Source organism: Papaver somniferum, chromosome 5 (genome assembly GCF_003573695.1).
Source record: "Papaver somniferum cultivar HN1 chromosome 5, ASM357369v1, whole genome shotgun sequence".
In the NCBI taxonomy this organism is placed as follows: Eukaryota; Viridiplantae; Streptophyta; class Magnoliopsida; order Ranunculales; family Papaveraceae; genus Papaver; species Papaver somniferum.
The window spans coordinates 163,231,922-163,248,344 of NC_039362.1; the positions used below are offsets into that span (position 1 = coordinate 163,231,922).

The 16,423-nt window shown below is 39.7% G+C and overlaps 2 protein-coding genes and 1 pseudogene across 7 annotated transcripts; all 3 read left to right on the forward strand.

The window, feature by feature from the left end:
• Nucleotides 1–729: 729 nt before the first annotated feature.
• On the forward strand, nt 730–3,693 carry LOC113283479 (adenine phosphoribosyltransferase 1-like). The gene is made up of 6 exons (XM_026532755.1): nt 730–921; nt 1,074–1,184; nt 2,163–2,255; nt 2,415–2,564; nt 2,756–2,814; nt 3,313–3,693. Exons 1-6 carry the CDS (start codon nt 846–848, stop codon nt 3,364–3,366), a joined length of 543 nt encoding a protein of 180 aa, XP_026388540.1. The 5' UTR covers nt 730–845; the 3' UTR covers nt 3,367–3,693.
• Nucleotides 3,694–4,301: 608 nt separating this feature from the next.
• Nucleotides 4,302–6,389, forward strand: LOC113283478 (adenine phosphoribosyltransferase 1-like). Of its 6 annotated transcripts, XM_026532750.1 has the most exons (7): nt 4,302–4,369; nt 4,618–4,683; nt 4,786–4,896; nt 4,998–5,090; nt 5,235–5,384; nt 5,668–5,726; nt 6,074–6,389. In XM_026532750.1, exons 1-7 carry the CDS (start codon nt 4,339–4,341, stop codon nt 6,125–6,127), a joined length of 564 nt encoding a protein of 187 aa, XP_026388535.1. In that variant the 5' UTR covers nt 4,302–4,338; the 3' UTR covers nt 6,128–6,389. The 6 variants fall into 6 exon arrangements, with proteins under 6 accessions (XP_026388535.1, XP_026388538.1, XP_026388537.1 ...); XM_026532753.1 differs by having other exon boundaries at nt 4,317–4,683; nt 4,776–4,896; XM_026532752.1 differs by having other exon boundaries at nt 4,317–4,683; nt 5,622–5,726; nt 6,051–6,389.
• Nucleotides 6,390–7,537: 1,148 nt separating this feature from the next.
• LOC113278055 lies at nt 7,538–12,013 on the forward strand (annotated as a pseudogene).
• The last annotated feature ends 4,410 nt before the right edge of the window (nt 12,014–16,423 follow it).

Sequence of the window (16,423 nt, forward strand, 5' to 3'; positions counted from 1 at the left end):
AAGGATAGAAGCGTAATTTTTCAGAAAATATTTATCCCATAAATAGGAAACGGTTAGGTTTGAGGAGGGTGACTTTTCTTTGCTCTTCTTTCCACAGACAACTTCTTCCTCCTTCTCTTCATCCCATCGACAACTCAGTTCTATTCTTACCACAATGTAACTAATCAAACATATAATGAACAAATCATTTATTCCCGTGGACATAGGCATAGCCGAACCACGTTAAATCAATTGTGTGAATGTTTCTTTTATTTACTTGTACTTGTCATTTGTCTGTGATTTTTATTTACACCTTATGTCATCTGTTGTTTTATCATTTTGATCAATTTGTTGTGATGCTAGATTAATGGTATTCTCAATGAGCACTTTTCATTATTCGTACAAAAACAACCAGTCTTGATGAGGCCGACCAATCAAACGACATTTGACGTATGCTACACAGTAGAGTTAGTTACATATGACCTGCCCATATCATCATGTATCCGGCCGGCGGCCGTAGCTAATAAAAATACGGTCGAAAACTTTCAAAAATATCATGATTAAAGGAGATAGACAAAAACATCAAGATTCGCGGTTGTTGGTGAAAGAGAACCAATACCAAACAACACGACATAACTCGTAATGTTACAACATGAGACGAAACTTAATGTCCATCCAACACGTACAACACCATTATTATATAAAATCCCTAATTCACAATTGGTGGGATTGTTAACAGCAAACATCCGATACGCTTTGAAAGACCAAAAAGCATAAATAGACGACTCAATTTCACTCCTTTCTACTGTCCAGTCTAGTCTCTCCTCCTTTAATATTTTTACTATCTTCTTCTCAACACACTAGAGATGGCTGCTGTTGAAGATGATCGAATTGCTAGGATTTCTTCTGCAATCAGGGTTATCCCTAACTTCCCTAAACCAGGTAATCATTTTACCAATTTTTTGTATTTTTTTTACTTTTGAAATGAGAAAAGAAACCCAATTGAATCAATGTGTTTTACGAGTCTAAGTTTTAGGGTTTAGTACAATTTTTTATTTTTATCTTAATCTGTGTTTTTTGATGTTTGTTTACAGGGATTATGTTTCAAGACATAACAACTTTGCTTCTTGACCCAAAAGCTTTTAAAGATACCATTGATCTATTTGTTGAGAGATACAAAGACAAGAACATCAGTGTAGTTGCAGGTGAACAAAACCTTCACTTATATTTATTTCATTTTTCTGCATATTCTTCTAAATTATATGTAGTTTGTAGCTACAAAATACTAGATTGGCTTTGCTACAGTGATATCTGTATTGGTGTTATGATGATTTCTCTTTATGTAGTCTGCTGGAGTGTTTAGGGTCACACTTCTCTTTCTGTCAGTGTCATTTGATATTTTAACTTTGCCGATTAAAGATATGATGCTTTTTTGCCATGTTTTATAAGTATCGGCTTGCACTATTAGTAGTGTTTGTACTTGGAATACATGTACCAGCTAGCATAAACTTAGATCTGAGGCCAATGTCTGCTAGTATTGGAAAACTTCGCTCGTCTTTCAAAACAATACAATTGGTTGAGAAATGTGAGTGTAGAGACTGCTCATAATACATCTGCATCACAAGGGATGGCAACCAGCAAACCGTGACACCTCTTAGCCACATGTATTTTCTACTCCAGCTGTTTTACATGATTTAGTGGGATAGGAGGATCCAGACCCTAGTACACGAGGGAGTTTCTGTGCTATATCATGTGCGGTAATCAGGTTTTAATCTTTGATAATCTTCCTCCAAACCTTTGTCAAAGGGTATGTTAAATTGACTATGACTGTCTTGACTGCCTATACAAGAAGTCAAGCTTAATCTCATGCAAATCATTTAGAGAGTGTTAAGTAACCCAAAACAAATCCTACGTTTGGCTTATGTAAGGTGAATAGGTCAAACTTCTTGTTCTTGGTAGTCATAGTTGTTTTGTTTTGTGGGAATCAAATTACCAAAGAAAAATAATCTATTACCAAAAGATTAAGAAACTTATCTGGTGAGAACAGTTTTCCATATATGCCACTGGGGGTTGATTGACTTAGCTTCTGTTTCGGAATGATAGTTTACATTGATATTAAGCTTTTCTTGCTGGGTTTTTCTTTACCGAGAAAATCCTGTAACATTATCATTGATTAATTGCAGGAATGGAAGCCAGAGGTTTCATCTTTGGTCCTCCAATTGCCTTGGCTATTGGGGCAAAGTTTGTGCCTATGAGGAAACCTAAGAAGCTACCTGGTACGTGTTTCCCCTCTTTTTTAAAAAAAAAGTTTTTACCAAGCATTTTAGAACTAATTGAGTCCCTCGAACAGTTAGTCGTTTGGTTTGTGCTGTGAATATTAAGTGAATCTCGAAACTCTTCTTGCTATAGCTCTTACAATCTTGATTATTCATCAGGGGAGGTTATATCTGAAGAGTACTCTTTGGAGTATGGAACAGATAAGCTAGAAATGCATGTCGGAGCTGTACAGGCAGGAGAACGTGCTCTTATAGTCGATGATCTCATTGCCACAGGGGGGACTTTATGTGCTGGAATTAGGCTATTGGGTAATTCACTCTGACATAACTTTCTTACTATTTCTGGAATATATAGAGAGCACTACTATTAGATTCAATTATATCGAGATAGTTGGAGCTTGGAGCTTTAGTTTATCATGAAAAGATGACTGCAGAACTCTTTTTCCTGGTAGAGGCTGAAAGTATCGATGCTTACAATTCTCAAATTTTCTTCTTTGCAGAACGTGTTGGCGCAGAGATAGTCGAGTGTGCTTGTCTGATTGGATTAGCAGAGCTAAAGGTAAATTAGTATTTAATAAACCTAATTTTCTTCACTGCTCTTTCAGTTCTCACGTGCATAAATTTTTCTTTATTGGTTCACCAGAGTGTTTTTGATAGCACATAACTTTTCTTGGACTAAGGCTAGAATACAAGGGCATGCATTCCTTTATATTCAGGCAATCAGGCTAGTGTTTAACACCATCTCCTATGAGCCTTGTAATAGTCGAAACAACATCCATTCAATCAGTTGTTCACAAGATCTTGGTGTTATTTTTCTACTTTTCTTGCTCCCATGCGTGACTCTGAAAGACATGAATAAGAAACTTTCAATACAGAGCAAAACTTTTTGCTTTACAAGAAACAACCATCCAGTTACATTTTTTCTCTAGAGAAAACCTGATTATCTTTAAAGCTTCTCTGTGTACCTTAATGGTATTGTTAAAGTTAACTTTCAAGTTTGCTTCTTATTAGTTACTTTTAATGTTTTGTAACTGAGATTGAATTTATTTCACTGCAGGGCCGTGATCGATTAGGCGGCAAACCATTGTTCATCCTTGTAAGCGCAGCTTGATCAGAGCTGGGATGGTTTCAGTTTTTAACGAAATTTCAGTTGGGACGAGCTTTGAGTCGTACCTATGAGTGTTATAGGTGCCTCTCTTTAGATGGAGGTTTCCTTAAGTGTTTGTATAAGTTGATGGATTTCTGATAACCCATTTCAGTGGTTTATATGAACATCGCTCAGTCAACGGCATATTTATTTATCAATTTGAAATTCAATAATAGTAATGGTTTTAAGAAACTGAAAATTGTCTTCTATCATCTCACCTGCCCTTCTGGAAGGCCCAAGTTTTCAGTGTTTTATAAATTTCTTGTTAATGGAAAATGATTGCCCATTTTATTACGATCAGGCCCTCTCATTCATTGTACTGGTACTGTTATTTGTTAGTCAATTGTCCCAGGACTCGGGGGTTGTCTTGTTTTTGTCCAAACTCCGTCATGGACTCAAAAATTGACTTATGATTCATTTTTAAAGAGCAAAATATCGCTGTAATGGAAGCTGTGGTCTGCTGCTCTTCCATTCGTATCACAAAAATCATGGACGAAAAAAAACATTTTGCTGTTCTTGGGATGGAGGGCAGTTACAGTCTTACAGAGCTTCACGGATGGACTATATAGTTCTTTAGTTTTCACTGTAGGACTGTACTCTCCCAACAACAGGAGGCATTCAGATTACCCCCTACACTTACTTGTCCTCAATGGTAAATCAGCTACCTTGGTATTGCAGTTGATATGTTCTTATTTCCTGAAGGAATGCGAACCATGAAAACGTGGTACTATCAAGTCATCCTTTAGTCTTCGTTGTGAGGACCAAAAGTCAAGGTTTTTAATCAGTTGTACAAATTTGGGAGGTGTATTACTAGTTTTGCCTTATTCTCCAGGGATCTGTCCCAAAAAGTAGTAATTATTCACGAAGCATTTCTTTTGAAGACATTGACTCTATTTTGTCTGGGAAGTTGAATTACAGAGAAAAAAACAGTGATCAATGGAGACATTTGGAATCAGTTCAGTAAATGGTAATCTGATTTCATCACCCCCCATTACCACTAATAACAACTCCCCACATCTCTCAAACATGATGAATTCTTCTGTTTCACTTAGAACCTCTTTTATTTCACCTAACTTTAGAAGCTCAAGCAAAAGAATCACAGTTTCTAAAATTAGGTCTTTTTCAGCTAACAACTCTAAAAAGTTGGGTCAAGAGAATCTCAAAGATGGATGTATTTTGTAATGATCCCTTTTGTTTTTGTCTCTCTTTGGTTAGTTCAAGATGATCGAATTGCAAGGATTTCTTCTGCGATTAGGCTCATACCTGACTTCCCTAAACCAGGTAAGTTAGTCATTCATTATAAGTTCACAACAAACTAAGAAATTTATTTCTTTGGATTATACTCTGACAGATGGTTTGTGCATTGCTGTAAGTTTGTTTCAGGAATCATATTTCAAGACATAACAACATTGCTTCTTGACCCAAAGGCATTTCAAGATACGATTGATGTGTTTGCTGAAAGATACAAAGACAAGGACATCAGTGTAGTCGCAGGTGAAAACATCACTTACATTTCTTTTGCTAATTACTCAAAACAAAGTTATAAATTTGTTTTTCTACTTTCTTTAACCTGTGTAACTGCTAATTACTCGCAGGAATGGAAGCCAGAGGTTTCATCTTCGGTCCTCCAATTGCCTTAGCTATTGGGGCAAAAATTGTGCCTATGAGGAAACCCAAGAAGCTACCTGGTATTTATTTCTTTTGGATAATTTAAAATGTCTATCAAGCATTTTACAGTGACTAATTGCGTTCCTCTCTTTGGTTGTTTGGTTTCTGTTGCAAATCTCGGAAGTCTTCTTGTTATAGCTCTTACAATCTTGATTTTTCCTTAGGGGAGGTTATATCTGAAGAGTACTCTTTGGAGTATGGAACAGATAAATTAGAAATGCATGTCGGGGCTGTACAGCCAGGAGAACGTGCTCTTATAGTCGATGATCTCATTGCCACAGGGGGGACTTTATGTGCTGGAATCAGACTATTGGGTAATTCATTCTGACTTAACTTTCATATTATTACTAAAATTATGTACGGTCCACAAATCGATGGCACTTTTCCCAGGAGTACTCTTGGGTGTTTTTGGGTAGAAAGCCATGTTGATGCTTGAATAGTATGGATTTCAAATTTATGAAATATCAATGTTTCAAGATTAATACACATCTATTTAGTTGGAGACTTGGAGTAGTTTCTCTTGAAAGTATGAATGTTACTTCTGTCTTCAGATAAAAGTATCAAATGTTCAGAAATCTTCGGTTGGCCTTCTTGCAGAACGTGTTGGAGCAGAGGTAGTCGAGTGTGCTTGTCTAATTGAATTACCTGAACTGAAGGTACGCCTTTCTTAAGACATCTAGGTGTAGGGAATATTAGTATCTGATGAACCTCGTGTTCTCTTCTGCTCTTTAAGTTTTGAAAAATCATAAAATCACATACATAAACTTTTCAAAACTACCCATCTTAGCTATGAGCCCTTGAAAATTTATCCAGTAAGCTTTTGCTTGGACTAAATGCTGCAAAAAATCAGGCCAGTGTTTATCATCAATGGCTTATGAGCCTTGAGATTGTCGAAATATCGCCCATAAGGATGCCTTTACTTTTTTAACAAATTCTTTCTTTGCATGATTTTTATTTTATATTTTTAATGCTTGCAACAGTGAATGATTTGTTATAACTTCAGGGGCGTGATCGATTGGGAAATAAACCACTCTTCATTCTTGTAAGTGCGGTTTAATTCCATGCTTAAAAGAGAATTTGTTCTTGGTGGAAGGAGCTTTTTATGGCGCATGGTTTGGTTGAAAGAAGCAACTTTTACTTTTTTTTTTTTTGATCGGTCAAGAAGCATTTTTTCTTAACTGTAATAGTGAACTAGTTTAAGTTGGATGCAGTAGAAGCTGAATAATGATTCGTATGAAAAACTTGAAATGGACGTGATAGTGAAAAGCTTATCCAAAAATCTGTTAGCTAGTGTTGGTTTACATATTGAATTGCTGAGTTCAGCCAGAACCGGTGCAAAAATTGACTCAAAAACAATTATCCTCCGACATTGTTGCTTTATTTTCGTTTTCATGTCCTAGCTGAACTACCCTTCCTAGTTGAACCCCCTTAAAGCAGTTCCTATGGAATGAAAAAACCATCAAGTTTGTGATCTTGATCCCACTATGGACTCAACAAACATGAAAAATGATGTAGCGCGCGCTTGATGAAAGAACGGGCGATCGTGTTACAAACGGGCGAGCATTGTACAAACGCGGGCGATCAAAGAACCATCGCACGCGAGCATTGTACAAACGCCAAGTACAACTCCCGACTTTTGAATACTTTTTTAACCTATTTTATCTCACTTTTTTTCTATTTTATCTCACCTAAATATTATAAATTTTATATTTTATCTTTATCCTACAAAACATTTTATACCAAAAAGAAATATTAGTGGGGTCCTGGAAACCGAATCTGTTCATTTTGTTTTAGTTTTCCATAGTAGAAAACGCAATTTGTTCATCCACGTGGCTCAATCAAAAAACTTATTTGTTGATTGCCATAGGAATTGCCCTTACATTTTCAATGTTGTTCAAATCTAACTCACATGAATAATTTATGGGTGTAGCTTGTAGGTATCACTATTTTTTATGTGTACAGAGGGGTACATGCATGCCTACAACTTCTCTCATATTTGGAAGAAAAAAACACATTGATATTATTTCTATATTCATATTAGATGCATAAGGTATAGGGTAAATTTTCCTAAATATGTAAAAAAAAACTTCAATAAGTTTAGCATAATTGCTACACAGAGGGATATCTATCTCGCAATAACTTCCTCCTCTTTTTATACCTACTTTCCCGGTTAGCCTTGATGCATGATCATGCGGTTTATTTGGCTTGTTTATATCTGTCATTTGAAATGACCAACCAAGCAAGATTATATACACCAATCATTATGATAAAGATTACACATCAATCGTGTGTAATTAAACCAATGCCAGTTATAGACATTCCACATTTATTGGTTTTTCCAAGCAGAACTTTATCTTAGGCTCGGACCTTACAAAAGGAGGAGGTGCTTCCATGAGAGTCTTGATCACTATGTTCATCATTCTTTCCCTCATCTTTGTATTGTTTCACCGGTTGAAAAGAGAAACCCATGGCTGACAGTACTCAAACACGAATTAGTGATCAGAGTCTAAGATGGTCACTCAAATGAATGACTGCTCTTGTCACTGGCGCAACTAGCGGGATCGGGTACTCCTTTCTCACCCTTCTCTTTCTTTGTTCTTCATAATATATTTCTCATAATTATTCAAGATTTTTTGTTTTGACTTGGTCTATGTTTAGTCATGCTATAGTGGAGGAGTTAGCTGGACTTGGTGCGGCTGTACATATATGCTCTCGAACTGAAGCCAGTGTCACCAAATGCTTGAAAGATTGGGAGTTGAAGGGTTACAGAGTTACCGGCTCAGTATGTGATGCTTCAGTTCCAGCTGAACGAGAAAAGTTGATGAAAACTGTATCTTCTGTTTTTGGGGCCAAGCTCAACATCTTTGTTAACAATGCCGGAACAACAATATTTAAAGACACGGTGGATTACACTGATGAAGATGATTTGAAAGTCATGGAAACAACCTTCGATTCTGCTTACCATTTATCTAAACTTGCACATCCCCTGTTGAAAGCTTCTGGATCGGGAAACATCATTTTCATCCCCTCTGTAGCTGGTGTGGTTGCTACAGCCACGGTATCAAATTATTCAGCATGCAAAGGTAAGAGGATTACTTTAGCTTATGATTAACAAAAATCAAATATGATGGTGTTGATGGTGGTTTTTAGCTTAGGGTTAAAACCGTAAAGTCTTCGTCTAACGTGACGTCACCAATATCTTCACTAACACATTTATTGAGTCTTTCAATACGTCTACGAGAAATTTACTAGGGTACCTTTTTTTTTACAGATATGCTATGTTCCACAGCAGAACCCTCGGTATTGACTGGCATCATATCCGCACATGCCAGCCACACTATCGCGCCAAAGACATGCCAACCATGCCAGCCGCACCACCGCGTCAAATGCATGACAACCATGCCAGCCGCACCACCGTGCGAAAGGCATGCCAACCATGCCATCCACACTACCGTGCCAAAGGCGTGCCAGCCGCACCAACGTGCCAACGGCATGCCATGCTAGCCACACCTCCGCGCCAAAGGCATGCCAACCATGCCGACCACACCACTGTGCCAACGGCATGCCATGCCAGCCACACCTCCGCGCCAAAAGCATGCCAACCATGCCAGCTGCACCACCGTGCCAATGGCATGCCATGCCAGCCACATCTCCGCGCCAAAAGCATGCCAACCATGCCATCCACACTACCGTGCCAAAGGCGTGCCAGCCGCACCAACGTGCCAACGGCATGCCATGCTAGCCACACCTCCGCGCCAAAGGCATGCCAACCATGCCGACCACACCAACGTGCCAACGGCATGCCATGCTAGCCACACCTCCGCGCCAAAGGCATGCCAACCATGCCGACCACACCAACGTGCCAACGGCATGCCATGTCAGCCACACCTCCGCGCCAAAAGCATGCCAACCATGCCAGCTGCACCACCGTGCCAATGGCATGCCATGCCAGCCACATCTCTGCGCCAAAGGCATGCCAAGCATGCCAGCCACATCTCTGCGCCAAAGGCATGCCAAGCATGCCAGCCACACCATTGTGCCAATGGCATGCCATGCCAGCCACATCTCAGCGCCAAAGGCATGCCAACCATGCCAGCCACGCCATCGTTCCAATGGCATGCCATGCCAGCCACATCTCCGCGCCAAAGGCATGCCAACCATGCCAGCCGCCCCATCGTGCCAATGGCATGCCATGCCAGCCACATCTCCGCGCCAAAGGCATGCCAACCATGCCAGTCGCGTCATCGTGCCAATGGCATGCCATGCCAGCCACATCTCCGCGCCAAAGGCATGCCAACCATGCCAGCCGCACCATCGTGCCAATGGCATGCCATGCCAGCCACATCTCCGCGCCAAAGGCATGCCAACCATGCCAGCCGCGCCATCGTGACAATGGCATGCCATGCCAGTCACATCTCCGCGCCAAAGGCATGCCAACCATGCCAGCCGCGCCATCGTGCCAATGGCATGCCATGCCAGCCACATCTCCGCGCCAACGGCATGCCAACCATGCCAGCCGCACCATCGTGCTAATGGCATGCCAACCCTGTCATCCATGCCAATGGAATGCCATCCCTGCCGACCAAACCCTAATTTGGTCGTGCCTAAAACATTGCCAAATCCATGCCGGCCATGCCTCCATACCGCTGACTGCCAAACGAAGGGTTGCAACAATCAACGGCCACCTTTCCTTCTGAGATGCAAATATTAGCCGTACAAGTTCGCCACCAAACGCGTGGCAACGTCTGGCCCAATGCCAAAAAATCTAATTTTGGCTGCGCCTAAACTATTCCAAAACCCTAATTTTGGTCGCGCCTAAAACATGCCAAAGCCATGCCTCTATACCGCTGGCTTCCAAACAAAGAGTTGCAACAATCAACGGCTACCCTTCCTTCTGAGATGCAAATTTCAGCCGTACAAGCTCGCTACCAAACCAAACGACTTGTGGTAACCTCTTGGATACAATGCCAATTATTTGGTCACGGTGCCAAACCCTAATTTGGCCACGCCAAAGCCATGCTGGCCATGCCACCATGCCGCTGGCTGCCAACATCCCTCCTGAATTCTTCCTGAGTTTTACTTTCTGGATGTTTTCACCTCCCGAAAGATCTCAAAACCTAAATATTCCCGCGTTAGGAGATAGGAAATTCTTTTCCGTGCAGAATGGATGTGCAGACCATCAAAATCCGAGTCCGTACGAGAATTCTACAGTGATTCTAGTAAAGAGCGCTAATTAGGGTTTCAGCATACCAAACCTTAATTTAGACAAAGTCGCACGCTGCCAGCGGCTCCCTTCCAAGCCGCACACTGCAAGCGATTCCCTTCCAAGCCGCAAACTGCCAGCGGCTCCACTTCACACCAAATCCATGCCGGCCACGCAACCATGCCGCGGGCTGCCAAACGGAAGGTAGCCACGATCAACGACTACCCTCCTCCTGAGATGCAGATATCAGCCGTACAAGCTTGCCACCAAACGACTTGTGGCAATCTCTTGGCTACGGTGCCAAAACCCTAATTTGGCCACGCCAAAGCATGCCGGCCATGCCTCCATGTCGTTGGCTGCCAAACGGAAGGTTACAACAATAAACGGATATCCTTCCTCTTGAGATGCAGATCTCAGCCGTACAAGTTCGCCACCAAATGCATGGAAACTTCTGGACCAATGCCAAATTCCGTGTTTTATGCCAAAACCCTAATTTGGCCACGCCTAAAACATGCCATGTCGGCCATGCCTCCATGTTGCTGGCTGCCAAACAGAGGTTTGCAACAATCAACGGCTACCCTTCCTTCTGATATGCAAATCTCAGCCCTACAAGTTCGTCACCAAACTGGCAAGCCTCTCAATTTTAACTTGCCAAACAATAGCAACATGCTACACGTTTTCCTCGAAAACACTCGAGACATCAAAAATGTCACAAATTGGGGGATGCTCATCAGGGTATTGGTCTGGCGGTTTACAACGTGCGGCGTGCAATACGCCCGTTACAGGAAAGTGTCATAAGAGTGAGGCGGTTAGTAAATAAAAGAAGTAATGGTGAAACGTTTCCTTCATTATGGAAACATCAATTCCAGGCGTTACCCGTTACCGCTTTCTTCCATTACTCAACTTTTTCCACTTCTTACGAGGCCAGGGTACATTTCATTTCGACTTGTATAAATAGGCTCACCTATTTCCACCAAAGAAAGGTTTTGGTCAGGAGAATACAACACTCAGAAATCACTTGTTAGCTTTCCCATCTGTTAGCTTTCCACTTTCTGATACAAGTCGTCAAACAGTTACTCTTACCGAATCAACTATTCGGGTCTCAACACTCTCTTCGCTTCCCTCCCTAGACCAATCCTTCTCCTTCACTTTTTGACCGAAACAAGTCTGGAACGACCATTTCTTGGTTTAGGACAGATTTGTACACATTGATCTCTCGAATCAAAGTACTCCCTTGCAGTACATTGTTTAGGATTTAGACTCGTTTCTCACCCACACACTCGAAATTACCAAAATCAGCAGAAACCGTTTTCACCCTCAAACAGATGGATGAGACTCATCTAATTTTTATATTAAACATTAGGTGCAATAAATCAACTTACTAAGAACCTAGCTTGTGAATGGGTGAAGGATAACATCCGTGTCAACAGCGTAGCACCATAGATTATAATGACTTCACTAATGGAACCGGTGAGCATCTCAAGTTTGTCTGAACAATTTTATTTTCCAATCACAATTTTCTTGTGTTTATGTGCCATATCTTTTTCAGCAGCATTTGAATGATAATGAGTTTGAAGAAAGAGTTATTACTAGAACTCCTATTCGGCGCATTGGAGAACCCAGTGATGTTTCGCCTCTGGTGGCCTTCCTTGCCTACCTGGTGCTTCATATGTCACTAGACAAATTATCTGTGTTGATGGTGGCTTCACAGTGAATGGGTTTTTCCCTACGCATGATTAGTACTAAAAACTCCTAAGCATTGTTGTTTATGTAATTGTGGTACACAATTTTGAATAAAAGTTAAAACTTATTATGAGAAAAGATTTATTAACATGTGTTATAACCGTGTAATTATGTTAAGAATATCCAGGTTGAATCTCATTTATTATTGGGATGTTCTTGTGTCTAGCCTATAAATAGAGGCCCTAATGTTTGTCTATGATACACATAATAATAGAATTTATCCCTTCTTCTTCCCTTCTACTTTGTGTCTCCTTCTCTATTTTCTAGTTTCACAAAACGTAATCATGCACGTAGCTCTGCCGTTCAGCCGTGTATGGTTTTAATTTGGATGTTAATTAAACACTTGATTAAATAAGTGGAAGAGTTGACCCCAGAAACAACTTTCTCTTCAACAAAATACTATTCTATTATTCTTGTTTTCAATCTCACATTATCATTTATTTTCTTTTTACTTGTTGTTTATATGAACACAATATACTAACTTCTGTTTATTTGATCCAGATTTGCATGTACGACTTGAATTACTTTTGTAATTCCAAAGAAACATATGGACGTTTTATCTAAAGGAACATGGGCTGAGAGATATGGGTGGTTGGACACCGTTTCAACTACCACGATGTCCTTGTATACAATAATATTGGTAACTTTGTTTTATACGTCTCCTGTCAAATATTTTTTGATTTCTTCTTTTATGGTTATTCTCCGAGCTACAATTTTACTTTTCTTAATTACTCGTTGTAACTTGATTATCTATATGAAGCTAATCACATGCATAATTCATAAACCTCTGTCCAATTAAATTTGGTATCTTCGTCCATTGGATGAAGATCATGTGATTTTCTTTTTGTTTCTATTTATTTACAAAAAAACTTCCGTCTAATCATTAAATGAATTTTCAATATGCGGTGACCAAAACGACAATTTTTTATTTTTGTTTTGTCGATGCGATTTTGATAAATCGTAGAAACCATTTGGTGTTAGATTTTCTCTATCATTTTTATAAGATAAAGAGAAAATAAATTGGCATATTTTTTATATTTTGCCAATAAGGTTGGTTTTTTGGTTGATTCTTAAAGAAGCCACTACCACCAAAATTGTACTGCACTTGTAGTTACAATCCTTATTAATCAGGTCGATCTTTATTATATCTTACTAATAAGAATATTTTTAAATTCGGCCATCTCTTTCTGTCTTAACTAAACGAGATATTGAAAGGAATTGGTCTCTGTTTCTCTTACATGAAACCATCCATCTTATGACGATGTGATATACCAATTGAACTTGGTTTCCTCTCTATCAATCCTATGAGATGAGATTTAACTAAATTGGCATTCCAAATTGATTTAAACAAATTTATGGGTGTAGCTTGTAGGTATCACTATTTTTTATCGTATACAACACAGTTTGGAGTGGTACAGCCATGTCTACACCTATTTTATATTATATCCTTTTTGTATTCATATTTTATATGCATAAGGTATGGGGTAAGTTATTCTAAATATGTAAACGTTCAAAAATTTTAGCATAATTCTCACATAGAGAGAGATCTATCTCGCAATAAATTCCTCCTCTTTTATACTATCTTTCCTAGTTAGCCTTGATGCATGATCTTGCGGTTTATTTGGCTTGTGTATATCTGTCATTTGAAATGACCAACCAAGCAAGATTATATAAACCAATCATAATGATAAAGATAATGATAAAGATCACACATTAATCGCGTGTAATTAAACCAATGCCAGTTATAGACATTCCACATTTATTGGTTTTTCCAAGCAGAACTTTATCTTACGCTTGGACCTTACAAAAGGAGGTGCTTCCATGAGAGGCTTGATCACTATGTTCATCTTTCTTTCCCTCACCTTTGTATTGTTTCTTCGGTTGAAAGAAAAAACCATGACTGACAACACTCAGACACAAATCAGTGACCAAAGCCTAAGATGGTCACTCAAAGGAATGACTGCTCTTGTCACTGGTGCAACTAGCGGGATCAGGTTATCTTTTATCACTCATCTCTTTCTTTGTTCTTCATAATATTTGTACTTATCTTATATACTTTGTGGTGGTTGGAATAATTTTTCACAGTTTTTTTTTTTGTTTTGAATCTGTTTATGGTCAGGCACGCTATTGTGAACACATAAATCATGAGGACATCCAAGTGTTCACAAACAATATTCGCATACGTCCTAATTCTACATCGTATGCGTAACGGGATGATTATATCGATTCATCGACTCAAAGCCTTCGGGCTTGTCATTGTCTAGTCGAATATTATCATAAATAATGTTTGTATAAGGAAATAAATCAAGAAACAAGTATAAATATAAAGCATATGAAGTTTAACGCTGAATGTAAGGTGCAGAAATGTAAATGAGACAGATTTACGTGGTTCGGCATTAAGGCCTACATCCACGGGGTTTGGTGTTTCACTATGTACTGAATGGTTACAAAGATAGTCGAATGACTTTAGAATATACATAGGTCTGCGGAAGTAGGGGGATTACTTACTCTTCCTATTTCTCTCTCCTATATTCTCCTCTAATTGCTCTCCAAAATCATCCGCCTCTTCTCTCTTAATGGAGAGGGGTATTTATAGGGAAGGAACGTGGGTCCCATCTCTGAGGTGCCGTTGTAATCTTATCTTCTTGTGCTTTGTGCCTATTATGCGGAGGTCTTCGGCATATGCCGCGGCCTGAGCTTGAACACGAAGGGTTATCCTCGCTTCTTCCACGAGCTGAGCGACACGTGTATATCTCTTTGGTATTTAATGCGGGTAGATGTATGTCTGCTCTTGTCAGACAAGTGTCTCTTTGTCTGGTCACATATGTGTCAGCCAAACTTCCTCTCGGGCGTTGATCTAGGATCTTCCTCGGGATTGAGTGCGTTAATACCCAAGGGGTATTATCTGGTGCTCCTCTGAGCCATCATACCTCTGTGGTCCTCTGTCCCTGACCGTCAGATCTGCTGACCGATGGCATCTTCTGATGAGATGCTTGCTATCATGTTTTGATGTCTCGCTTCGCATGCCTTCCACATGTCTCTTTCTATACACGTGGAGGATGATGAAAGGTGTACATACAATTTGCCCCTCTTCTTCTAACTTGAGCGTATTTTGCAATTTTAAAGAAGAAAGGTAGTCCTACACGTTTCCCACTTTGCATTAACTTCTCATGTAACTGCTCCTTGGTACGAGGAGCAGTTATTGTCTTCTCTAGTTTCATAAATAGGAGAGAGAATGTGAAAAAAAAACTTTTATCCTCTTCTTGTCAGTGTTCATTCTCTTCTTGTTTTCTAATTCTTGTTCTTTAGTCATTTACTATCATCGTTCTTGTGAGGAATATAACATTCAATTTTCTGTTTCTTTCTTCTGCTTCTTTCGTTCTTGATTGTTGCTGCCCATGTATCTGTCGATATCTCCGATCCTCCTTTCTTCAACTGCGGTTGGTGCTTGTCGTCCTCTTCTATACAGGTATGGGATTTTTCATCAGTTGTTCAATATTGTTTATCAGTGTATCTATCTGTTTGTCTCCTGCTGCCGTGTTCTTGGTTTTGCGATGAAGATCATACCTGTCGAAGTATATATGCTTGCCCATTTTCTTTGTTACAGCGTCTGTGAGTCTATATATGAGTATTATCCCTGAGTCGGATGGAGTATTTTTTAGTTTCTTAGGGTTTTTCATGTTTATTCGGATGAACCATCAATTATGGGTTTTTTTTATCTTTAGTGATCTCCTCGTATTCTTCTCTAAACTGTTTTTTTGTTTCCTTGTAGATATGTCTGATCGTCCGCGGGCTCCTTATCAAACTCAGCCGTCTAGTCCGCCAAGATCCCCTCCGCGTAGAGATCCTGAAAGATCTCCACTTGGGGAAGGTCCTTACAAGTCTTCGCGATCGGATCCTCGGGGTCTGATGAGTGCTAAAAAGTGCATATTTCTATATATTTTTCTTGGCATTTAACTCATCTTTTGTGCATTAATTCTACATTTTATCCCATATTCTGTATTTTCATTGTTTTCAAGAATAAATATTTTTCTTACTTAATTTTGCATTTTTAGGTAATAAATAAAGATTGGATGAGTTGCGGAGCAAAAAGAGCAGAAAAGTAGTGAAAAGCCAGGAGGAATTACGCAAGGAAGCCGCGAAGAGTGATGTGCGGAAGACCAAAAAAAGGATAGAAATGGGCTTGAAGAAGAAAGTTGTTCTTAAAGAAGAAGTGGGCTCAAGGTTTTCCAAGCCCAAACTCATTTCCCAAACCCATATTCTATACCCAAAAGCCTAAAACCCAAATCCATACCCGCTTGCGTCTTCAGCCGTCAGATCAGTTCTCAGAAGCATCCGACGGTCGCTCCCTTGCTGTGCATCGAAGTTTGATATCTCCGCCTTACACTACAGTACCTAACTCCATCA

Coding starts and splice junctions, on each gene's coding strand:
- LOC113283479 (XM_026532755.1), top strand. CDS start 846: ATGGCTGCTGTTGAAGATGATCGAATTGCTAGGATTTCTTCTGCAATC. Junction 2,256..2,414: donor GAAACCTAAGAAGCTACCTG/GTACGTGTTTCC, acceptor ATTATTCATCAG/GGGAGGTTATATCTGAAGAG. Junction 2,565..2,755: donor TGCTGGAATTAGGCTATTGG/GTAATTCACTCT, acceptor TCTTCTTTGCAG/AACGTGTTGGCGCAGAGATA.
- LOC113283478 (XM_026532749.1), top strand. CDS start 4,572: ATGTATTTTGTAATGATCCCTTTTGTTTTTGTCTCTCTTTGGTTAGTT. Junction 4,684..4,785: donor ACCTGACTTCCCTAAACCAG/GTAAGTTAGTCA, acceptor AGTTTGTTTCAG/GAATCATATTTCAAGACATA. Junction 4,897..4,997: donor GGACATCAGTGTAGTCGCAG/GTGAAAACATCA, acceptor AATTACTCGCAG/GAATGGAAGCCAGAGGTTTC.